The sequence below is a fragment of the Macaca fascicularis genome, chromosome 17 (assembly GCF_037993035.2).
Source record: "Macaca fascicularis isolate 582-1 chromosome 17, T2T-MFA8v1.1".
In the NCBI taxonomy this organism is placed as follows: domain Eukaryota; kingdom Metazoa; phylum Chordata; class Mammalia; order Primates; family Cercopithecidae; genus Macaca; species Macaca fascicularis.
This window is the reverse complement of record NC_088391.1, coordinates 85,556,973-85,582,649: the sequence shown is the minus strand read 5'-3', so window position 1 is coordinate 85,582,649 and position 25,677 is coordinate 85,556,973. Positions and strand designations below refer to the sequence as shown.

At 35.9% G+C, this 25,677-nt stretch overlaps 1 protein-coding gene across 3 annotated transcripts in view; it reads right to left on the bottom strand.

Annotated features, from left to right (window-relative positions):
- Positions 1-5,362: 5,362 nt before the first annotated feature.
- Positions 5,363-25,677, bottom strand: part of GPR180 (G protein-coupled receptor 180) — a 33,342-nt gene continuing 13,027 nt past the window's right edge. For 2 of the 3 annotated variants that reach the window (XM_074021265.1, XM_074021267.1), the window contains 6 exons: positions 20,283-20,463; positions 20,096-20,145; positions 18,326-18,483; positions 15,071-15,262; positions 12,427-12,504; positions 8,908-11,439 (listed from right to left, as the gene is read on the bottom strand). In XM_074021265.1, the coding sequence (XP_073877366.1) occupies positions 11,281-11,439; positions 12,427-12,504; positions 15,071-15,262; positions 18,326-18,483; positions 20,096-20,145; positions 20,283-20,463 (818 nt within the window). In that variant the 3' untranslated portion in view covers positions 8,908-11,280. Of the gene's footprint in view, positions 11,440-12,426; positions 12,505-15,070; positions 15,263-18,325; positions 18,484-20,095; positions 20,146-20,282; positions 20,464-25,677 lie in introns of all 3 variants that reach the window. The other variant, XM_005586095.5, reaches the window with a different exon arrangement.

Genomic DNA, 25,677 nt, shown 5'->3' with positions numbered 1-25,677 from the left:
TACGCCTGTAATCCCAGCACTTTGGGAGGCTGAGGCGGGTGAATTACTTGAGGTCGGGAGTTTGAGACCAGCCTGGCCAACATGGTGAAACCCCGTCTCTACTAAAATACAAAAATTAGCAGGGCATGGTGGTGGGAGCCTATAATCCCAGCTACTCAGGAGGCTGAAGCAGGAGAATTGCTTGAACCCAGGAGGCGGAGGTTGCAGTGAGCTGAGATTGTACCACTGCACTCCAGCCTGGGCAACAGAGCAAGACTCTTGTCTCAAAAACAAACAACAACAACAAAATACAGCTGATTTTAAATAGACTTTTCAGAGCAAACAGATATGACTTGAGAGTGAATCTGAATGTTCTCATTCTTCATACTGCTAGAGTTTATACCCTATTAAGTACCCAGATTTTTTTTTTTTAAACAGAGTCTTGCTCTGTCGCCCAGGCGGGTGTGCAGTGGCATGATCTCAGCTCACTGCAACCTCTGCCTCCTGGGTTCGAGTGATTTTCCTGCCTCAGCCTCCCAAGTAGCTGGAATTACAGATTACAGCCACATGCCACCATTCCCGGCTAATTTTTGTATTTTTAGTAGAGACGAGTTTTCACCAAGTTGGCCAGGCTGGTTTTGAACTCCTGATATCAAGTGATCCACCCACCTCGGCCTCCCAAAGTGCTGGGATTATAGGCGTGAGCCAGCACATCCGGCCTTTTTAAAAAAAACTCATCAATTTGGGATAAAACTTTCCAAAATGTATTGAATGATGGTTCTACATCAGGAAATCTATTACTACTGTTCACCATATTAATAGAACAAAAGAGAGTAATTATGTCATCGTATTCTTGGATGATGAAAAGGCATTAAACATCCAACATTCATTTTTTATTTAAAAAACATGATACTGTAAAACTGACTTATTTGATGTACAATTCTTTGAATTTTAACACACATCTAGACTGACAGAACCACTACATAGTCAAGATAAAGAACAGTTTCATCATCTCCCTCCCTCCCTCACCTCCATCATTTTGAAGTCAAATTTGGTGTTATCCCTTTGTACTCATACCCTGCCCTCACCTGTAACTCCTGGCAACCACTGATCTTTTCCCCATTACTGTAGCTTTGTCTGTGTGAGAATGCCATCTAAGTTGAATCATACAATAATATGTAACTTTTTAAGACTAGCTTCTTTCATCCAACATAAGGCCTTTGATTCTCATACAAGTTGTGTGAATCAATAGTTTCCTTTCATTACTAACAGTATTCCTTTGTAGGGATACATCATACTTTATCAATTAAGGACATCTGGGTCATTAACAGTTTTTTATAATTATGAATAGAGCTACTAAAACACTATGCACAGGTTTTTGTATGAGCCATTCATTTCTCTAGGGTTAATAACAAGGAGTGGAATTGCAGGGTCATATGATAATTTAACTTTATAAGAAACTGCAAAACTGTTTTTTCAGAATGGCTCTCCTATTTTGCATTCCCACAAGCAATGCAGCAGTTCCAGTTGCTACACATCCTTGCCAGGACTTGGTAATTTCAGTATTTTTGTTTTAGCTATTTTAATAGATGTGTAGTGATATCTCTCCATCCATTTGCATTTCCCTAATGACTAATTATATTGAATATCTTCTCATGTGTTAATTTGCCAACTGTATATTATCTTTGGTGAAATGTCTGTTCAAGATTTTGGCTCATTTTTTAATTAGGTTGTCTTCTCACTGTAGAGTTTTAAGAGTTCTTTACACATTCTTTATATGGAATCCTTTATTAAACTTTATCGTATTCACAAATATTCTCCCAAACTATTGCCTATTCATTCTCTTGACAGTGTCTTTTGCAGAACAAAAGTTTTTCATTTTGAAGTCAAATTTGCCATTTTTTATCTTCTGTGGATTATGTTTAAGGTGTCTAAGAATTCTTTGCATAACCTTATCACAAAGACTTTCTCCTGTGTTCTAAAAGTTTTATAGTTTTATGTTTTACTTTTAGATCTACGATTCATTTTATGTTAATATTTGTATGAGGTGTGATATGGTTTGGCTGTGTCCCCACCCAAATCTCACCTTGAATTGTAGCTCCCATAATTCCCACATGTTCTGGGAGGGACCAGTGGGAGAAAACTGAATCATGGGGGTGGTTTCCCTTATACTGTCCTCCTGGTATTGAATAGGTCTCACAAGAGCTGGTTTTATAAGGGGAATCCCATTTCACTTGGCTCTCATTCTCTCGTCTGCTGCCATGTAAGACATGCCTTTTGCTTTCCGCCATGATCGTGAAGCCTCCCCAGCCACATGGAATTGTAGGTCCATTAAATCTCTTTTTCACTGGCCAGGCGCGGTGGCTCATGCCTGTAATCCCAGCACTTTGGGAGGCCGAGGTGGGCAGATCACGAGGTCAAGAGATCGAGACCAGTCTGGCCAACATGGTGAAACCCCGTCTCTACTAAAAATACAAAAATTAGTTGGGTGTGGTGGCACACGCCTGTAGTCCCAGCTACTTGGGAGACTGAGGCAGGAGAATCACTTGAACCCAGGAGGCAGAGGTTGCAGTGAGCTGAGCTCACGGCATTGCACTCCAGCCTGGATGACAGAGCAAGAATCCATCTCAAAACACACACAACCTCTTTTTCGTTATAAATTACCCAGTCTCGGGTATGTCTTTAAAACAGACTAATACAAGGTGAGAGAATTAGGTTGAGGCTCATTTATTTTGCATATGGATGTCCCATAGTTTCAACATCATTTGTTGCAAAAGCATCAGATGCATTCCTTTCTTCACAAACTTGCCTTTGCACCTTATGCTCCCACCTCTTCTATTTTTCTGGAATAGATTGCGTAGAATCAGTGTTATTTCTTTTAATGTTTGGTGGAATTTACCCATGAAACCATCTGTGACTAGAGATTTCTATTTCAAAAGTTGTTTAAATAAGAATTTAATTTCTTTAATAGTTATAGGACTATTTTGGATATTTATTTCTTGAGTGGGTTTTGGTAGTTTGTGACGTTGGGAGAGGCAATCCACCATCCTTTTGCATCCCTGCATGTTCCTAATGGGTAGACCAAGAATAAAAGGCTCTAACTACTCTTTATCTAGGCCATGTCTCAAGGTTGTGTATATAGTGAGCAGGATGAGGAAATGTTTCCACCTTGACAAAGAGCCAGTTATAAAGGCGATAAACTGTCTAGGTTCAGTGTCCCTTTGGTACAACACAAATCCACTGAATGTGGAATATTCATGTAGTTCTGCCTGTATTGCCTCCATAAACTTCAGATATATGATAACCAATGTAAACCAACATGAAGCTCATGGTGCTTGCTGTAACAGTTTTAACTAGTTAGCTTGTAAGTATGGTAAAATCTCAGACCTTTTATAGTTCTTGCCATTTAGTCTTCAGAGAATTGGTTATTTCATCTAAATTGCCATATTTATGCTAGTAGAGAATTTTTTTTGTAGTATTTTCTTACTGTTCTGTTAATGTCTGCAGTCTGGTATCTCCTTTTATTCCTGATATTAGTAATTTGTGTCTTTTTTGTTTTGTCAGTCTTGCTAGAGGCTTGTAAATTTTACTAATCTTTTCAAAGAATGAGCTTTTGGTTTCGTTAATTTTTCTCTATGGCTTTTCTGTAATCAAATTCATTGATACCTGCTCTTTATTATTTCCTTGTTTCTGCTTGCTTTGGAGTTTTCATTTTTAAGTTGAAGGGGCAACAATTAGAGGTAAAAAATGGAATAGAAAAATAAAAATGATGATTGTTTGCAGATAATATGGTTGTTTACCTAGAAAACACAAGAGAACCAACCAGAAATTTATTACAACTGTTAGAAGAATTCAGTTAGGTGACTGGGAACAAAATTAGAATACAGAAATCAACAGTTTTCATGCATAAAACAAAAGCCATATGCAACATATAGTGAAAGAAAAAACACTAACATATTCATGAGTATCAAGAAATGTACAAGAGCTATATAAAGAAGTCTTTAAAAGGTGATTGAGAAACACATACTTCTGATTACTTAATATATAAGTATATATAATATATATTATATATGTATCTAATTATAAGTATTAAAAAATCAAAAAGGCATTTCATACTAGTTTCTTGGATCACTATGGGAAAACCTAGTTTCAGACAGTTGATACTGATAATATGCTTGGCTGAGGAATCAATGGCATGCTACCACCTGTGGGTTCAACACTCAACATGTTAAGAAAGTCAAATTTCCCTAAATTGCTATGGAAATTTAATTCATTCCACTAAGAATACTAAATTTGACGTTTTTCTTTTGAAAATCAGAAAAATTGATTTCAAAGTTTATATAAAAAATGAGCAAGACTAATTGGAAAATTACAAAAAACAAAAACATTTAACAGAAAATTATCCCTACCAGAGAGTACGGCAATTTTAAGACTACAATAATTGAAACAGTGTGGTACCAGATCAACAGTTCATCAGATAACCTTAAAAGTCCAGAAATCAATTAGCAACAAATCAGTAAATAAAAGATGGATTATACAATATATGATATCGCAGTAAGTGAGCAACTATCTGAAAAAAATTAAGTTGGATCTCTAGTTCATATTTTAACAGCAAAATAAATTCCAGGTGGATGAAAAAACTTGAACATAAAAAATAAATCCATAAAACCACTAGATGAAAATACAAGGCATTTAAACATAATCTCAAAGAGCTAAGGCTTTTCTACCTGTGAAACAGGTAGAACACAGAAGAAAAAAAATAAAAGACTGATAATTCCACTTGCATTAAAAACTCTACAAGAAAAAGATACCATTAAAAAAGGAAAAAGAAAAATGACAAATTGAGAAACATAGTTTAAACTCATATCACAAATGACCAATTTCTGTTATAAAGAGTTTTAACAAATCAATAAGAAAAAGACAACCAAACCAATAAAAAAGTGGGAAAAATATGTTAACAGATCATAGAACTGGAAAGAAAATGGTTTTAAAACATATAAATTAATAAGAGAAATGCAAATTAAAACTATAATGAATAAAAGTTATTTATCAGATTGATATCTAGTACAATCCATGGAAAACAAAAACAACAGAAAATTACGTTGTACTCTCTGGTTAAGGGATAATTTTCTGTTAAGTGTTTTTGTTTTGCATGGGTAATCAGGATATTTGCAATGGCTTGTGACATGAACTGCCTAAAGTTAAGCCAAACTTCACAGGTTAAGGGCCCAGTCCTCCATGACTGCCCTCACTTCAGAAACTAGCAGCTTTGGGCATTCCCAGGGCCATCATTACTTCTGACCAACTGGCTGCAAGTTCAGGGGTTCCCACAATACCTTCAGGTTAGATAATTAAATAGAACAACTCACAGAACTCAGCAAAGTGCTATGCATACAATTATAGTTTATTATAGCAAAAGGATACAGATCAGAACAGCCAAAAGAAGACATATATAGAGCAAGGAGTAGGAGAATCCCAAATACAGTTTCTGTGTTCTCAGGGACATGTCACCCTCCTAGAACACACCAGAGTATTGCCGACCAGGAAAGTTCACTTGAGTGTCACTGACCAGAGCTTCTCTCGGGGTTTCATTACAGGCATGATTGATTGACTCAATCTCTATACAAAGCTGAACTCAATCTCTAACCCCTCTCTCCACCTCAGATGTTGGGCTAATATCATATGACTCAAAACTCCAACCCTCTAATCTGATGGTTGGTCTTCTGGTATGGCCAGCCCCTATCTGAGTCATCTTGTTAGAAAAACTATCAGAGAGCTTACTATGAATAACAAAGATACTTCTATCACCTAGAAAATCCCAAGGATCTAGACCTGGAACCTGGAGTGGAGGCATTTTGGGAGCAGGGGAGGAAGCCTTGGCAAATACTTGATTACAGTCTTAATTTCAGCCTTGTCTGTATTAGCAAAAGGCTGGAAAACAGCAATGTGCAGTAACAGAACTGATTCTCTGCAAAAATCAAAGTACATCCATATAATGGGAGTTCTAGGCAATCGGTGAAAAAAATGGGACAACTGTAGGTAGGACTACAGAATTGCTGAATGTACAAAAGTCTGAATGGTATGCTATAAATTGTGTTTCATATATGTTTATATGTGCATGGGGCCATTTCTAGAAAGATAACTGGTAACAGAGATTAGATCCAGGGAAGGGAAATGAAAGAGAGAACTTCTTTTTCCCACCTTTTTCAACTTTCTGATTTTTGTACAATGTGTATATATTACCTGTTTAACAAGAAGAAAACATTACAAGGTTTTCGCATACTTCTTTGAGGCTACTGAACATAATTTATAACTTAATATCTTCTTGATTATGATCAGTCACTGTCATGAATATATTGAACAACAAATCTCTTAAGAGTCTACTGAGATACACAACACAGGGTTTGCTTTCACCTACACTAAATGACCCCAGGCTGCTGTAATTTGAGTGTTACTGTCATTTCTAGTTTTCCTATCTTTTCCCAGCTGCTTCTGACTACTGTCAACATTCCCTCCTCTAGCTGACTAGAAACTTCTCTTTTAAATTAGTGCTTCTAGTTGTGGCAGGCCAAGAAACCAGACACATGGTCCTATTACAGGACTACATAAAATAAAGAGAAACTGCCTCTGTGAGAACTTGAGAAATACTCTCATAATTCATGTTTTATAACAACTACTTGACTAGTCAAGATTTTTACACACTACCAAATTCCATACAATTGAACAAAGAATAGGCAAGGCATTATTGAAGTCACTATAGGAGCTTCTATTATATAATTAATACTACACTGGTAAGTTCAGATTTGGAACTTTTCAGCATTGCCTTCATTCATTCACTCAAAAATATTTTTGAGCATCTAGTATGCACCAGGGAGTGTCCTAGTATTAGGCATACAGCAATGAACAATAGAGACAAACTCACTTAAAATTTATATTCTAATTTGAGAGATGACAAAGATAAACCAGCTAAGTACAATAAACAAAAAAAGGGATAATATGATAGAACTAGGATGGGGGAATAGCATTAGATAGGATTGCATGTTAATCAGGGTCTGATCAGAAAAGAACCACTAGGATCTAATACACATACACGTATCTTAATATTCAAAATAAGGGACTTTTATAGCGATTATAGGAGGTAGTTTCTTTTGTGTCTGGCAGTTGAAAAGGGAAGACAAGGGAAATGGGGGAAGCAAGGAACTTGCTAGGATGAGTAGAACCTGTGGGAATTGAGTGGAACTTGTGAGGATGGACGGGAAGCCATACAGGTCTCTCACTGCCTCTAATCCTCCAGTGTGAATGACGGAGTTGTCCAGCGGAAGCTGGCACCCTTTGTCAGAGTAAAGCGCACACCTGGCCCAGGAGCCAGAGAAGCTGAAGGAGGTGTTCCAGCAGGAACTGGTGTTCCTGTGGGCCTGGCTGTTGTCCCACAGGCCAAGATGAGCCAACAGATAAGCAATAATGTGGATAAGCTGCAACAGTGTCTTGTGCCTTGTCTGGTCCTTCCACTTATAAAAAGAATCCAGATCTGGCTGCTACTTTACTTCTGCCTTCTATATCTTGTATCAAACATTTCTTATGGCCTACATTGTCCGGAAATTATGCACGGAAGAGAATTCTGCGGAACCTATCTCCAGGTTGACTAAACTGTACCATATAAATCCACCACAGATGATGTGAGTTCTCTAAAAGACATCTGAGCTGAGAACCTGAAGGATGAGGATTCAGCCATGCAACCATGCCAAGATTTGGAAGAGAATGTCCCCGGCAGAGAAGATGGCTAGTGCCAAGTATCTGAGGCTGTGATATAAGCTAGATCTTTTTTTGATGAAGGACAATGAGGCTGGGATATGTGTGTGAGAGTGGTACAAATTAAGAGATAACCAGATCCTATGGGCCTTGCAGAACATAGTAATGAGCGAGGACTTCTTTTCCTAAGTGCAGTGAGAGGCACATGGAGGGTTTTTGTCAGGGAAGCAGTAGTTTGATCTGATTTATATGATTTATAAACTTTGTAAAATAATTTCAAACTTACAAAAAAGTTATAAGATTAGCACAAAGAATTTCTGTATGCTCATCATCCAGATTATTTCCATTTTTAAGAGATTGTTTTGGCTACATTGTGGAGAATGGCCCTAGTGGGCAGGACCACTTCTTTCCTCCCCGCAAAGGCTTCATGGCACTCCTACAGCACAACACATATGATGCCCCTGGAGCTGTGCAGAAGGCTGTCCAAGTGTGGAGGTCATAATATTACATAGAGAGCTATTGCAAGAGATCAAGCTACGGTGCTTCTACCACACTACTTTCAGATCACAGAGGAAAACCAATCTCATTATTTTAGTCTCAATTCACAAATACACGTTGGAATAAAAAACGGTATTACCTCTTCAGATCTGGCTACTTCTAACAATCATATCAATCCTCAAAACAAACAAAAAACAACTTCGGTGATTTGACACCACAGCAGCTATTTAAGAAAATGTTTCACAGATAATTCCAGATTTCCAAATTCCAAAGAACATGCAGTCTCCTAGAAGAAACATGCTGAAGGAGCCCATGTTCATGTTGATAGATAGGTTCTAGTCTCATTATTTTAGAGATGATCTCAGATTTGTGTATCTCTTATGTTCATCAGATGTGACTTACTTTACTGGAGATCATAAATAATTACCCTAAAGCAAGCTCTTCTGCCTAGATTAACTCTCCTGCTAGTAATACTGTCTAGCTAACAGCCAGGTTCAAATACTGAAGTGTGCTGAGGTCTTACAGATATTCAAGCTCATGTTCTGATTTTAGCACAATTCTAGTTTTAACATTCAAATCAATAGCGAAAATTATGATGGATAGCAATTCATTCTCACTAAAACACAGCTAATACGTGTTCCTTAAATCATGAAGGTAAAATGGAAAAACTAAATAGTTTGGTGACCTTTGAGAAATCATTTATTCTCCCTTATACTCAGTTAAATGGGAGTCTGGTTATTACAATAGAGATTAGTAATAATCAAGGTAAAATGCTTGGTAAAATGCATCACCGTAGGCACCCATCTTATTATACACACATCAATAAAAATAAACATCTATTTTTTAAGGGAAGAAAAGAAATGCTTCTTTATAAAGCTCTGGATGAACCATTTATCTTCTTTCAAAAAACATAAAAACACATAAAAAAGCATTATCTGACAAAGGAAAGTAGAAAAGATTTCTATCTTTAATTAGAGGTTGCAGTATACACTTAACTTCTGTAAGCTGCAGTGATGAATCTCCGTGTAAACATTCAGAAAAGGAGGGGATACTGTGTCATGACTTATGAACTATAAATTACCAGTCAAGATTACTAGTCAAGAACAGTTTTATACATTAACAACTACTTTCCTCCGCTTAACAATGGCTCTTGAATAACAAAATAAATTATCAGCAATTCCAACCACAAATTTAAGAATTAAAGTTTAAAAAACTGGTTTCATAAACGCAAGCAGAGTAATAAATTTCATATATGTTAATTGCAGTTACTTATGTTCTTTGAGTGAAGTAACACAAAGATTTTTCCTTCCCCTTTTGGCAAGTTCACAAAATTTATGAAAAGGCTTCACCTTTTTCTTTTTTGCTTAATTTCTTTTTTGCATCTCAGCTGAACACAACAGACAATAGCTGGGGTTATTAGGGAGACATGATAAAAGAAAAGGTTATGACCACTCAGACGATCATGTATACCTAAAACGTAACTCAGACTTTCTAGTCTTAACCTGTAGCTCTAATTTACTAAATGATCTACAAAGAACTAAAAGAGATATGATTTAATGAGCAGGCTGAATTTTGTAACTTTGTCACTTTGGGTCACAAACACATATTCTGCCCTGAAAGTGAGGCAGAATACTAGTCATTCCCAGTGAGACTAGGTACAAGGGAAAAAAAAAACCAAAGCCATAGATATTTTTAAGTTGCACTACATTATTTTAACTATTTAATTAAAAAATTTAACTACCAGATCAGTGCACTGTTTCTTGCTTAAACACACAGTAAGTAGATAAAAAATATTTTTAAAATAAGCCAGAAGTAAAAAGGAAAAGGCCTGAACAGCTTGACAAACAGCAACAGAATAATTTCCAATCAGTGACTATTAATGGGAATACTCATTTTATACAGCGATTATCGACAACCATTTAGCAATTCTTTAATCAGGCACTTGATATTTTTTTAGCTAGCATACTCAATACTGGGGCATCACACACACACACAAATATGGCTTTATTACAAAGGATTCAAGATGGCAACTACTTAGAATCCAGTGCCAACACGGATTATAACAAATCCAGTGAGTGTTTTGTTTTTCAATTATTCATAGAAAATTTAATCCTGATTAAGTATCCTTGGGCAGGAATTCATGGGTAGTTGATGACTGAAACCAACATTTATATGAAATGCTTCTGTTAATTTAATCTGTGTATACGGCTTAATTATGATTGGGGATTCAATGTAAGAGAAATGAATTCTATTGGGATCAAAATTTCAGTACCGTATCACGTAGTACCTTTTCCCTTCTTTCTTTTTAACCACATAAACCTGCTTGTCCCTTCACCTAAGTGCTCAGATTTTAAAATCCTTTGTCTTTACAACCCGTGTAATGTATTTAAGTTTTATTTTTTCATAAACTGTTTGTCAAAAACCTTTGCTAATCAAGCTAAAACCTGAACTAGAGCCAAAAATGGCAGAAAAAAATTGGAGACTAACTCCACCCACAAATAAACAAAAGCCTAGTCATTTAACTGTGAACATATTTTATATTCATTTCCTGAAGTAATTTCAATTCCTTTAAACTCAAATATGAAATGCATTTCCTTAAAGCATAAAAAGCAGCAGTTTTTAAAATCAATGTATTACACTGATTTCATAACTGGACTAGTTTAGATATTTATAAGCAAGTAATCATTTAACTGATTACTTTTTATAAGACTATTAAACCTGAGTTAGCTATTAAGATGAGGCATTATAAGTGGTGAATATTTTACCAAAATAGCATATAGTTATTTTTCACATTTATTTCCATATAGAAATTGCTTCAATCATTTTATAACAACACTTTCTTCAAAGTTTGTTTTTTAAGTATATTTCAAAACATTTCATTTATTACCTTTTTTTCAGTCTTGGTACTGCTTAAATGCAGTTATATAAATAACGTGCTCTGCTTTCGCTGTTCCAAGTTTTCATACTAAATGTATGAAAAAAAAGTAACTGTATTTGGATCCTTATTGCACTCTTTTAAACCAATTCACTTTTCCTCTCAACAAAAATCAAGTATCAGAAATGAGGGCGACTTTTGTGTCCAGATGATATGGTCAGTGGTAGTGTTACTGAAGAAAGTGAAGAAACTTCCCAATATAGACTGTGAGATAGAAAGAGTCTGTAGAGAATAACCATGGAAACAGACTGGCAAAGGATAACACCTATTGTAATAACCTGAAAAGAAAAAGAAAGGAATGCTTTTACTGCATGCAGAAACAGAGAAATAATACTCAATTTCTCATGAATCTATATATGCTTTTTATATAAATACAATACTCTATCTTTCATCTTTACCATAGGTACATTTTATCAAAAAAAATTTCTGACTAATGCTCTAATTGTTTAAGGATAAAAAATCCCTTTAACAGTTATTTTGTAGATGAAAAAGTAAGGCACAAAAGAATAACTTGCTAAACCATTCTCTCCCAAGGGTATGCACTACAGACAAGAGTTTCAGTAAATAAGAAAAATCAGGTTCCTAGCTAATTTAGTAATAGGAATAAAGCATGCTCCTACCTGAACTTTAAAGAGTACTCTAAAAGCCCTTTCAAAAACTCTCAAGTTGCTTCTCTATTTTTGTAGACTACTGTCCTATCTATTCACCCTTTGTAAATACCTCAGGCTCAATAAACATTTGTGCATTCAGGCACATACTGCATTGCTTGTAAAGGGCTCCTGGCAGACCTCTATTTTGAAACGATGGAGCCATTCACCTAAGAAGGTAGGTATCAACACAATCAAAATGCATCATACTTCAGCATGGCACTCTGGTTTGTAGTCTGTTAAAGCAACTAGACTGATTTTTACAAATCTTGATTTTTACTATTATGTAACAAAAAATTTTAATCATTTTTTAAAAGATGCATTATAAATTATTTAATTTATAAAACAAAATTTCTATTTTAAAATTCTCTATTGCCGTTTCTAAAATAAGCTAAAATAGAATCAAGAAAACCTATTTCCACCATTTTGCTTATAAATATTTTGAAAATATTTTAAACTTCAAATTTATCTACTTACTGGTTTACTACTTTGTTTCAAAGTTTTAAATAACCCAGAAAATGTCTTAAAAAATAAACAGGCCCCACCTATTTAAATATTCTCCCAATTAAGACAATATTTTCATTAAAAAAAACTACTTTCATCATGTATATTTCTTACCTTGTCTCTTTGGTAGTCGCTAAAAATGACAGAAATGCATGCAAGAACCGGATGGCATAAAAACCACAAGATACAGCCCTGAAACAAATGAAAAAGTGAAATAAGTACAGCTGTGTTTTTTTTTTTTTTTTTCCAGAATGTACCATATAAAAAATGTTACTAGCATATTTAGGTCCTGATTAACCTCAACAGGCCTTTAGAGTAGAGCTTGTAATAAAATGTAGAAATAAATTTACTGTTGCTATGACATTAGTATTTTGTTTCTAACCAAATGAGTATTTTTGGAGTATTTATAATCTTATGTTTATAAATCTGCTGCATACACATTTTGATACACTACAAATTATTAATATAACAAATTATTAAGTGACAAAAGCAAGGCACAAATGTGTAATATTCCTGTAAAAAGAAAAAATAATGTACATTCATATTTGCATGCTGATACACAAAGAAATTCTGTAAAAATACACAAAAAACATTAATAGTTGTTACCTGTTTGAGGGGTAGAACAGAGGAGGGGGAGCTGGGCAGGTAAGAATGGGTAACTGTTTATACTTTTCAAATATTTTTCTATTTTTCCTTGAACCAGGGGAGCTGGGTAGGTAAGAATGGGTAACTGTTTATACTTTTCAAATATTTTTCTATTTTTCCTTGAACCGGGGGAGCTGGGCAGGTAAGAATGGGTAACTGTTTATACTTTTCAAATATTTTTCTATTTTTCCTTGAACTATGGCAATGTATTCTCTTTCCCAAAATTAAATTTGAAATAAAAAAATAAGTTAGTAAATAGTAGCTGTTGAAATGTTTGGTACACTGAAGATATAGGAAGAAAAAAACAAGATATAGAAAAATGTTTCATATGTTACTATTTGTATAAAACTGAAGGGAAATATATATAGGCATATATACTTAAAACTCTCTAGAAGGATAAATTAAGAACTAATAGTAGCAATTGTGTGAGGAGGTGAGAATAACTTTTTGCTACTCCTTACTTTTGGATGTTTGACCCTATTCAGAAAGTTAAATTAAAACACAAAATACTTTAAAATTTGCACTGCTTTAAGCATAAAGCAAAATAAGAGGCCGGGCATGGTGGCTCACGCCTGTAATCCCAGCACTTTGGGAGGCCAAGGCAGAAGGTTCACAAGGTCAGGAGATCGAGACCATCCTGGCTAACAAGGTGAAACCCCGTCTCTACTAAAAATACAAAAACTTAGCCGGGCATGGCGGCATGCGCCTATAGTCCCAGCTACTTGGGAGGCTGAGGCAGGAGAATGGCGTGAACCCGGGAGGCGGAGCTTGCAGTGAGCCGAGATGGCGCCACTGCACTCCAGCCTGGACGATAGAGCGAGACTCCGTCTCAAAAACAACAGCAATAATGACAAAAAGCAAAATAAAAAACCTTAATGCCTAAACACCTCAAATATATATTAACTTATCAAACAATAAGCACTACTGTCCCTGTGAAAAACTGAAAGGCAGGATGACATCTTCTTGTCTTATGCTCAGAAGCCTGAAGTTGGTTCCTAGGGCTGCAGCAGCAGCTTTGCAATGCTCAACACTAGGAATAAAGCAGGAATCTGGCTCTCCTTCCATAGCTGCCTTAGAATAACAGTCAATAACTCTGGACAAGATGGGCTGACTGAACAGAATCAGTCTGATCAGAATGCTGGTTTGAGGAGCTAAAATTAAGGGGTATGGATTCTCTCAATCTGACAGAAAAATGAAACCTTCTAGGGAGGGAGGGTTCTATAATGTTACTGCTCTAACCCTTCTCCTGTATAGAAAAAAACCGAATTTGCTTTTAGATCTCACTAGCAGAAGAAGGACAAGAAAGGAGGAATAAAGTGACAGGATCTCATGTGGATGGAGTGAGGCTGGCTGAAACATGAACCCAGCCTCCTGGCTCCAGCTGCTTATGCTGAAGGATAGCTCCTAACAGTTTGTTATAAAACATTGTATAACTCTGAGAATAACAGATTATAGTCAATTAATAAGTGTTGAGAAATCCAAAGCATATTTGATTTTAAAAATTTAAAATTATATTACAGAAAAAAATGCAAAATCCCTATTGACGAAAATACGAACCAGGCAAAACTGACCTGCAAAGAGTATATGGAAAGTACTGTCTCACAGGTCTTGTAAAATGGGGATAATACCTACATCACATAAGTTGCTAAGGTTAAATGAGTTGAACCACATAGAGAACTTATGGTAGTGTCTGTCACATAATAGTTTTTTTTTTTTTACAAAAAAAAAAAAAAAAAAACAAGGTCTCGCCTTGTCACCCAGGCTGGAGTGCAGTGGCCCAATCTTGGCTCACTGAAGCCTTCAACACACAGGCTCAAGCAATCCTCCCATCTCAGCCTCTCGAGTAGCTGAGACAACAGGTGCTCACCACAGAGCCTGGCTAATATTAATTTTTTGTAGAGATGGGATCTATGTTGCCCAGGCTGGTTTCCAACTTGCGGGCTCAAGCGATCCGCCTGTCTCGGCCTCCCAAAGCACTGGGATTACAGGAGTGAGCCACTGTGCTCGGCCCAGAAGTTTAATAAAAGTTAGCATGTAGTTGTTTATTAACTTCCCAAAGAAACCAGAATGAAGTGGATAATCAGAATAAACCATTTTCTTTCCAAACCCATACTTTGGCAAATGTGATGTAGAACTCCCTTTTGAGTGTACTTCTCTCCACTGTGATGATCTGATAGAGTCCACAGCCTAATGACAATGCTAGGCAAATTCTTAGGACGATTAGGAGGATCCCTGCTAAGTTGTGGTGTGAATGGTAGCTATGATGACTGGTATCTTCAAACTGTTCCCAAAGTAGCAAAACACTCTGCAAAAGAAAAACAATATTACGTTTAGGAAAAAAAAAGATTACACCTAATTAAATATTTTTTTCAACTCTTTAATAAACATCCCTTTAAATGTTATATAAACATTCCTATCAGACCATAGAGGTTGTTAATGAATAAAGTACAGTCTTTTCATCACTCTAATACCCTAAGCTAGAAAAAATGAATTTTTATGAAGTAAGACCAGAGTTAAGAGATTTTTTAAAAATTCTATTGCTGCTGGGCATGGTGGCTCACGCCTGTAATCCCAGCACTTTGGAAGGCCAAGGCGGATAGATCACCTGAGGTCAGGAATTTGAGACCAGCCTGGACATGAAATCCCATCTCTACTAAAAATACAAAAAATTAGCTGGGCGTGGTGGCGGGCGCCTGTAATCCCAGCTACTCAGGAGGTTGAGGCAGGAGAATCACATGAACCCAGGAGGTGGAGGTTGCAGTGAGCTGAGATCGTGCCATTGCACTCCAGCCTGGGCAATAAGAGTGAAACTCCATCTCGAAAAAAAAGGGAAAAAAAAAAATTCTATTGTTGTCATGATTCAAATAAGATCATCTCTAAGGATGAAAACGAACTGAAAAGGTTAAAAGAACAAACTTTCTTCTAAATCCATTTCCTTTTTACTTCAACATCATTGAATGTAAACCGTTCTGCATTCAAACTGGCTATCTCAGGGTAACTTTCAAACATTTCAGTGTTTTTTGTACAACTCAGAAATTAAAAAGTCAGAATTGTTGATTTCAGACTTTATTCATTTTCATGCTAACATCCCTTGGTAAAGGACAGCATATTTTTATTATTCACTATAAATCCTCAGGGCACTTATTCATCACTGTTTACCGACCTTTTCTCTCATGTTGCTAACAGTAAAAAGCTCAGCTAGTTCCTCATTAAGCTATTCTGTTTATTACTATTCAAAAGAAATTAGTGTCCATGTTGCCTCCATCTTTACTAAACATCAATAACTTAACTTACTCTAATATTTTAACCATTGCAACACACGTCTGCAGCTCTCTGCACTTCTTTCCTTTGTCAATTCAGCCAGCCCTCACTCAGAATTGAGTCTTTGGTGACTTCCAAGAATTTTTAGAATACATCAAAACTCAATAACAAATCCAATTATTAGGTTTTATGGGGTTTACCAGCAACCTCTTGCTTTCCTCCTTCTCACATCCTCTACACTAATTTTACTCCTGCTACCATTCTTGTTAGGTAAATTCCTTTGTCACTATAACATGTGAAATTCCTTCTTGGGCTCAATATATGCTCTGTTACTGAAAGTGTTATTCTTCCAAACCACCAAATTATACCCATCTGATTTCTTTTTTTTTTTTTTTTTTAAGACAAAGTCTCACTCTGTTTCCCAGACTGGAGTGCAGTGGCACGATCTCAGCTCACTGCAACCTCCACCTCCCAAGTTCAATTGATTCTCCTGCCTCAGACTCCTGAGTAGCTGGGATCACAGGCATACACCAGCACATCCGGCTAGTTTTTGTATTTTTAGTAGAGATGGGGTTTCACCATGTTGGCCAGGCTGGTCTCAAATTCCTGACCTCAGGTGATCTGCCCACCTTGGCCTCCCAAAGTGCTGGGATTACAGGCGTGAGCCACCGCGCCCAGTCTCCCATCTGATTTCTTAACCTACATTTCTGAACTTCACTTTTGCAACACAGAAGTGCTACCACAGAGCTACCACAGCCCATGGTTCATATTTTTACATATTCAAACTTCCCTGTTTTCACATACATATGCTAATATGTGATCTGTATAAAATATGTATGTATTTGTATAGCCTCTGACTGCCTGTCTGATCTGCCTTGTCTGGGTTGTTGCTGAAGATCACAGCTATGTTTAATGTATTCTTCATAAATTCTCATGTAAACTCTAGTGTAATATCATCTTAGTTCTCAACTCATATTTGTCTATGACAGTAAATTAAAATTACAATGAAATAATAAAAATGTAATTTTTAAAAGAAATAAAAAGTGAGAATTTAACCTGACATTGACACTACTCTCTGTAAGTCCTGGCTCAAAAACATTAAGTTGTTAGAATCTTAACCTTATTTTAATCAATTCTTCTAATTCAATTCTTTCTCATCATCCCCTTTTCCGGCACTATCTCCTTTCTAAATATCACCACCTGTGATATGGTCTCTTACCCAAATCATTCATGTAAATTCAATACTCCTATTCCACTCAAAACCTACTATATTAAATAAATACTAGGGATAGAAAGATGAATAAAGCACTGGCCCCATCCTTCATTAATATATTTTTCAATTTATTTAATGCATTAAACTTATATTATAATGTCCTTTACAGAGCCTAAGTATATATACTTCATTTTCATCTATAGCTAATGCTCATCAAAAACTTAGTAAAAATTTTATTTTTATACCTTTCTTCTTAATTTTTACAAATCCATTGAACCCAGGCATATGGGTATCTTAGAATGTCAATACTATTAATACAGAGGAAAAGAAAAAAAAAAGGCATGCAGGACCCTTATAAAAGACCAGTTTTGTTTTTACATTTGCTTTCAAAAACAAGATCCCATTCTTTTTTAGTCTATATTTGGCCTTTTAATTAATCTTACATAATCACCTGAATTCTTTTATGTACAAAGTAGCCAATCCTAAAGATTGACAATGGATAAATCTCAAATCCATTGAATCATTCATTCAATGTTAAGTACTTACCATATGCTAGAGAAATATGAAAGAAAGCTATTATTAAGTAGGAAATAAGACTCTAACCTAGTATTAAATATATGGTGCTTAAATAAGCTGACAGGAAGCTCAAATTCAGGTAAATTATAATTAAATTCTGCAGTCTACATATAGTTGCATCCAGATAATTAAGATTATTTGATCTAATGCTCTTTAAATTCATACTTTAAATGACACAAATTGTAGAAGCTCAGACATTTCAAGAAAAAAAAAAAATGACACAAATTCCTCATGGGTCCCAGCTTTCAATTCTGAAATGAGGTATGCTCCAGTTTGCATTTCTGAGGATTACTAAGCAGAAACAGTATCAACACTCACCTGTGTCATGACAATGAATACTGCAATGCCAGTGGATGCAGGTGTAGAATCCCACTGGAGAGGTCTGCTTTGAGACTTCTTCATTCTGACTATCGTCCAACCCATGCATAGACTCAAAAGCAAGTATAACATCTGAATTTGGGAAGCGATGTCAAAAACTAATGGGACATGAAAACCAATGTCAACCAAGTTTACACAGTATTAAAAAATTTAGCGCTTTTTGCGTTATGATGAGAACATCTTTTTTTTTTTTTTTTAACCACAAAAAGACAGCTATTTTCAAAGACAAGCTAAGGAAATTCATTGAGAGATATTCGCATGTAATAATTCTAAAGATTTAAAAATTGTCATAAATTTTGTATATATTCATAAAAATAGTTAAAACAGCAGCAATACTATTTAAAAATACATATATATGCCCATACCATATGTCCATTAAGTCCAACCTTAACTCTCTTCATTTCCCATTTTTCTTAGCTTTTCTAACTACATAATCTTGTTCTCTGCTCACTGCTTGTTAAATTCTAAATATGATTTAGAATTTAATCATATTAAATTGTTAATAACTCACTGCTTGTTAAATTCTAAATATGATTTCTGCAATGTGGAGAATACTAGTACCTTCATTTCTGAGTTTTTTTTTTTTGATGGCTGAACTATAAAGAGTATTTTCTAAAACTATTAACAAGAAACAATACAATGAAATGCATAGCTCCCATAACATCCAAACATTGGTTTTACTTTCAGAATCCTGAAGACACATGAGAAGCTCCATACATTAGTGTGATGTGCCACCAGGTGGCCATCACCTACACTGCAGGGGAAGCCTGCTACTTCAAACAGAAAAGAGGAATCAAAACCACCTGTATCCACGTCAACACTATAAGAAAACAACGAAAATCTATAAATGCTTCAAGTTCCATATATATATTTATTTTGTGAGGTAGTATTTAATGATTTTTTTAAGAAAGCTTATCACTTTTCTTCATAGTGTATTTTGATGTGAGTTTTAGGCTTTGGGTCAGAAATAGAAAAGAGTCAGTATAACAGAGAATGGAATTAAAATAGGAAGAAAACCTTCAGCTTTGAGGTAAGAAAATTTAGGTCTGAGTCTAGTCTCTACCACTCAATAGCTGACTGACATTTGGAAATCTGTTTCACATCACTGAGCCCAGATCCTTTATCTGCAAAATAAGGATATGCAGACATACTCTTCTATTGAGGATAAGATGAGAGAATGTATATAAATATGCCTAAAAACAATGAAGAGGCAGAGTGTAGTGACTCATGCCTGTAATTCCAGGACTTTGGGAGGCCAAGGCGGATGGATCCCTTAAGCCCAAGAGTATAAGGCCAGCCTGGGCAACATAGTGAGACCCCATCTACAGAAAAGGAAATTTAAAAATTAGCCAGGCATGATGGTATGTGCCTGTACTCCCAGCTACTGGGAAGGCTGAGGCAGGAGGATCACCTGAGTCTAGGAGTTTGAGGCTGCAGTGAGCCGTGACTGCACCACTGCACTCCAGCCTGGGCTACAGAGTAAGAACCCTGCCTCAAACAAACAAAAAAACAATGAGGAGCTGTACACATTACCTATTATTAAGAAGAAACTAAGTAGGACATATGGGAACTTAAACTGTAATCTTGTACTCAAGCTGATTTCTAAACAACTTTCGACAGAAAATTTATACTATGACAAGAAATAGTTTTTAAAAAAAAGCAGATAGCAAGTGTAAAAGCTTTTTTAAAAATGCTCAGAAAGATACTCACATTCTGCCAAGCTTCCCATAAATGGTACCCCTATTCCATCTTTGGAGTAACTGAGGAATTGAAGAAGATTAGTGTAAATGACAAATGTGAAAAAAATTGTTCATAATCAAAGCAAGCATAATTTTGGTGGACTAATTAGGATTAATTAGATGTAATGATGAACACAGTTTTAGTGGTTTTGAGTTACCTGGAGAAATGAATGTAATTAGCTAAAGCTGAACCAGCTTGTAACAGCAAGGCAGTTGTCAGAACCTTTAAAATCATGTGCATGGGTCCTCCTTTCTTAATAGCCTGCCACAATGATTGAGCATAAATGCAAGCAATCACAAAGTACACTAGGACTAGGAGGAAAAAGAACTCATGTAACCCTGTGAAGAGAAGAAAGGGAGTTTGCTTCAGTAAAACAAAGCCAGTTATCGTATTGGGTTGCTTTCAAATCTCCCTGTCAGTATATTTCTAGAACTTGTTTTTTAACTGGAGTCATAGCATTCACCTTTGTAAGAGAAAAAAAAAAAACTCTTAAAACTTGAACGTTTTTGTGCCTTGGGGCAAAATTTTAACTACAAGAAAGCAGATTAAACCAAACTAGTTAAGGTCAATCTGTAGGAAAGCATAATGGTCAGGGAAACCCAAAGACTCATCATAAAATCACAGTTTTATTTGAAAACAGTAAATGAAAATAGTGATTTTAGCATTCAGTTAAATATACGTTTTACCCCCAAAGTGAATTTCTTTTGTAAAAAGTTTAGAAATAGATTAGCTCAGTCAATAATAGTTTAAAATACCCTGACAATGTATCTCAAAGTGTGTTCTCTTGCCCAGCAGCAACATCAGGGAACTTGTTATAAACGCAAATTCTTGAGTTCCATTCAGTTTTTGATCTACTGAATCAGAAACTCTTGACTAGAGCCCAGTAATCTGTGCTTTAGTAAGCCCTAAGCATGATTCTGATATAGCTAACGCACGAGAACCACAGCTTGGGAATGTCCCAATACCCTGAATTTCCATTTGGACAAATCTTCAAAATATCTGTCATGTCCAGAGATCTCTTCTGAGATGAACTGTCTACAGCTCTTGCCAAAAAAAAAAAAAAAAAAAAAAAAAAATCCTGTGGAGATCATGCAACTCCATGCCAGGATTGGCTGAAAATTGTAACACCTAACCAAATGGCTACCAATGCAAGAGGCCAACAACATAACAATTTTAATTTAGGCTAATCATCTTCTCTTAGTAGATCAAACTATAAAGCAGAAAGGAAAGAGGCCACAGAAATTGAAGTTGAAAGGAGATGATGTTGGAACAGGCCAGAGGAATCAAACTGAGCCATGATAAAAACCAAAGTTTTGAGGGAGCAGAAATTACAAGTGAGGAAAGAGAGATGGCTGGCAAAGAACAAAGAATGTGCAGACTTTATATTAAAAATGAAACCAGTCATTACAGCAGCCTCTAGTGCCTACTAGCAGCTTTTTAGTACAGTTTTCATGTAACCTTATTATAAATGTCACTTTTTCTGTGTTAACTTGAAATCTTTTGACTGAGTCTCCATTTTTCAGAAATTTCAGAAAATTTTTATAATAAAGCACCAGGCTAGCTTTCAGTTTAACGGCTAACATTTACTTGGTTACATGTCAAGATAGTCCCTAATATTAAGATTTTTACATTCTATCTAACACCAGACTGCTCTAACAGTGGTGTGAATAGAGCTGTCTTAATTAAGTCTATAGATGAACTTTCATTCCAATGGTAAACACCAAGCCTGCTCTAGTGTGCCATTTGGGTAAACTTCAATTAACAGTCAGAGAAGAAAATATTTCTAATATGTGGAAAATAATTTTGTAAAAGCAATCAGAAGACACAAATCATAAGAATCAATAAGTAGCTCAATCATGCTTTTGGCCTGGTTAGGGGGGGAAAAGCAGCAAAAAGTATTTCTGCCACTGGGTGTCTCTCCTGCTCTATGAATATAAATGTGGACAGTTAACTTTTCTAGTGCAGGTGAAAAAGCATGTTTAGACTTCAGGAAGGGAAGATCAAGTAAAATAGCATATTTTCTTTTAAAACTCCTTACATAGAAAAGCACTCTAGCCTTAGAAATAATGGCAACATAATCCTGGGGTTATTATAGTACTGGAACAAGACAGAAAATACAAATGCTAAATATATTATAACAACTGTGGGACAGTAAAGTTCCTTATGCTATCCTGTGTTTTGAATCTTAGTTTTTATCTTTCCTTCTTTGTATTAAAGAATTAAACATGGCATTCAATTTAAAGTTTTATTTATTTATAATATTTTACAGAATATCTTTAAAGTTTCTAACTTATAGGATAAAGTTTCCGACTCCACTAAGTTACAACTCTACCATGAAAAGAAAATGCTCAGACTATTTACTGAGGAATCGGAATAATGTAGAAGGAAGGACTCTGGAAAATAAGACATACGTTACAGTAAAAAATGTTTTAGGATTATTCACAGTTAATAATCTTCCAGCAAAAGCTAACATTATAACGAACACAAAAATTATTTCATTGACATAACATATTAAATAAATTGAACTGGGTCATGCCCCACACTTTATTCACTGAATTTTAGATGATTCTTACCTTGAACCTTTCCATAAAATACTTAAAAAGATAAAATGCTAGCTCTGCACTCAATGTTCTTTTAAACAAATCATCTCTTTAAAAAAGTCTGTCTTTTTGGTCAGGCGCAATGGCTCAGACCTGTAATCCCAGCACTTTGGGAGGCTGAGGTGGTTGGATCACAAGATCAGAAGATCGAGGCCATCCTGGCTAATGCGGTGAAACCCCCCATCTCTACTAAAAAAAAAATACAAAAAAATCAGCCAGGCATGGTGGCACATGCCTGTAATCCCGGCTAGGAGAATCGCTTGAACCTGGGAGGCAGAGGTTGCAAGTGAGCCGAGATGGCGCCAATGTACTAGGGGGGACAATGTCCAGCCTAGGGGACAGAGCGAGACTCCCTCTTTAAAAAAAAAAAAAAAGTCTGGTTTTTTCCTCTCTTCAGCTACCAAGTTTTTGTTTTGCCACAAGCAAAAATTGTTTGTTCACTTTGAAATTAAACTCAATTTGTGTTCACTTTGCTTGTTCACTTTGAAATTAAAACCTAATTTTAAAACAGGTGGGCACTAATTGCCAAATCTTATTATACTTAAGAGTTAATATACACTAAAAAAGTATACACTAAAGAAGAAAAATACTCTTAATGAGCGTACAACAGGTGGTGAACACTTGTAAGGGAATGTGTAAGGTTTAAGGCAAGCTTAAAGGAAGCAGCATTGGCAAAATAAAGTAGCAAGAAAACTTAGAGGACAGCTTCAATAAATTCAGCCCCAGCTAAATGATGGTAAGTAAGAAAGGAGGAGAGCCCAGGGGGAAAGGGTCCTTGGGTTCTGGGGCAGCACCTGGAACAGACATTCCCGCCTACCCATGATCCTTGTCTCAGAGCCCCAGTGGTCTCCCACACTCAAGTGTCTCAAGAAATATCCTGATTAGTCTAAATCAATCAGAAATTCCCATACCCTTACCAGTAGGAGGTAAACCTAACCCTTTTGACATATTTGTCTACTTTTATCCTCTTTCTTTCATGTCAACTTACATTTCTCTTATGATGCTATGACCCAGTTCTGAAAAAGGAAATGTGATAGGAAGCTTCTGGGAAAAATTTCCTTCCTCCTAAAAAGCGATACTGAATATTGCAATCATCTAGACATGATGCTCAGAACTGCCACAGCTAACTTTGAACTTGAGGCAGCTAGCTTAAGAACACTGATAGTCTGAGGATAGCAGGGTAGACAGATGCTAAATAAACCACCCTGGAGAAGCCTCAAAACTTCTTGTTGCATAAGATAATTCATTTCATTACTGTCTACACCACTTGCATTAGGGTTTTCTGTTACTTTAAGCCAAAAACATTCCAACATGTCACCAGTAACACACTACTGAAGCTAAATGGAAGATCCAACCCATTGTCTTTTGGGACATAGAGGAAAACAGGGATAACACTAAAGAATGAACACAGCTGCTAGAATTTTAAAAACAGTGAGATGGCAGATGTGGCAGAGCCCGTAGTATTATTCCAGTGAAAACCAGTCTACATGCCTTTAGGTAATAAGGCTCTCAGGATTCTGGGTACTTCTTGGTCTCTAATTAGAGTACAAACATAGTTAACAAGGATTCTAATATTTTAAAGATGCAGTTTTATTTTATTTTACCTTAAAGTATTATAATCCTATTTAGTACTTTGTCAAGTGGCATCACACTTGCCTTACTTTCTTTGTTTAATCTAGACCAACTCTGAAAAATAGAGGATTAACCAAAGTCTGGTAGATAGAAAATACATAATTGGTTTGAAAGAGAACAAATTACAAAATTTAACCAGAACAACATGTAACATTAATTGCAACTATTAGCACCAGGTTATTCTAATTCAAACCTCTGAGACATGTGGTAATAATCAATTTTCTATAAAAAGCATAGCAAATCAATTTTTCCTACTTGGAGGAGATAATTAGACAAACTAGCAGAAGTTTCTAAAATGAACTGAAGATTTTCCCTGTAAACAAAATCCATACCTGAGGCTACAAAGTAGGAAGAATCCCTCTTAAGGCTCTATTTTAAAACACATTACTAAAACATTGTGAAATATGGACTTTTAGATCAGTGGTTCTGTACATAAGAATCAACTTTAGAGCTTTAACTGGCTTCCACTCCAAACCAAATCTATCTGAGTCTCGGGGTGTGAACATCTGAATTTTTGTTTTAAACCTCATAACCTTAAACTAGATGCATACAGTGATGGGTTAAGAACCACTCATTGATACTTCAATGTAGAGTTATTCACAAAAGCTTTTAGGTATTTTAATCAATAAAATGATGTGATGTTTAGAGGAAGCCACAAAACAAGGCTGGATGGTTTTGGGTACTTCTAGCACTTTTTAATGATTAATTCCCACAGGTTAGCCTTGCATAGAATGTCATGCTTAATGAAAATACATACAATTATAGTGAGGTTTTGCCCCTTGTTTAAATATTGTTGCTGACATACTCAATGTAACTTACCCACTGTAGTATAAGACAGCTTTTAGACACAAGAGTAAGCATAAAATCAAAATCAGTCACAAAATCAGGAAAAGGTAGGTCAGAAGGAGTCAGAACTAAGAACTGAATCACAATGGTTAGTATGGATCATAAAGAAAAGGTTGCCACAACTCAAGATGTTGAGGAAAACACTGGAAGATATAGGCAAGGTTCAGGACAAGGCAAGGTATGACTGGCATTCAGTAGTCCAAGCATGGCACAGGGCACAAATGTGATCACTTTATAGCCTGGGATAAAAGTTTACATGCCAAATTGGTGATAAAGAAAAAGACCAAAAATGGAGGCCTGGATAAGGAGGCAAGTAAAAGCATATTAGGATCCAGAAAAGTCTCATGGATCCACTCAATACATAAAACCACCGTTTGAGCCAAAGGGCTACAGCCTGGAAGGCAGGAGAGGAAGCGCTAATTCATCTGGACTCCAGTAGAGGCAGCAGGGTTTGCACATGCAGCAACTGCTGCA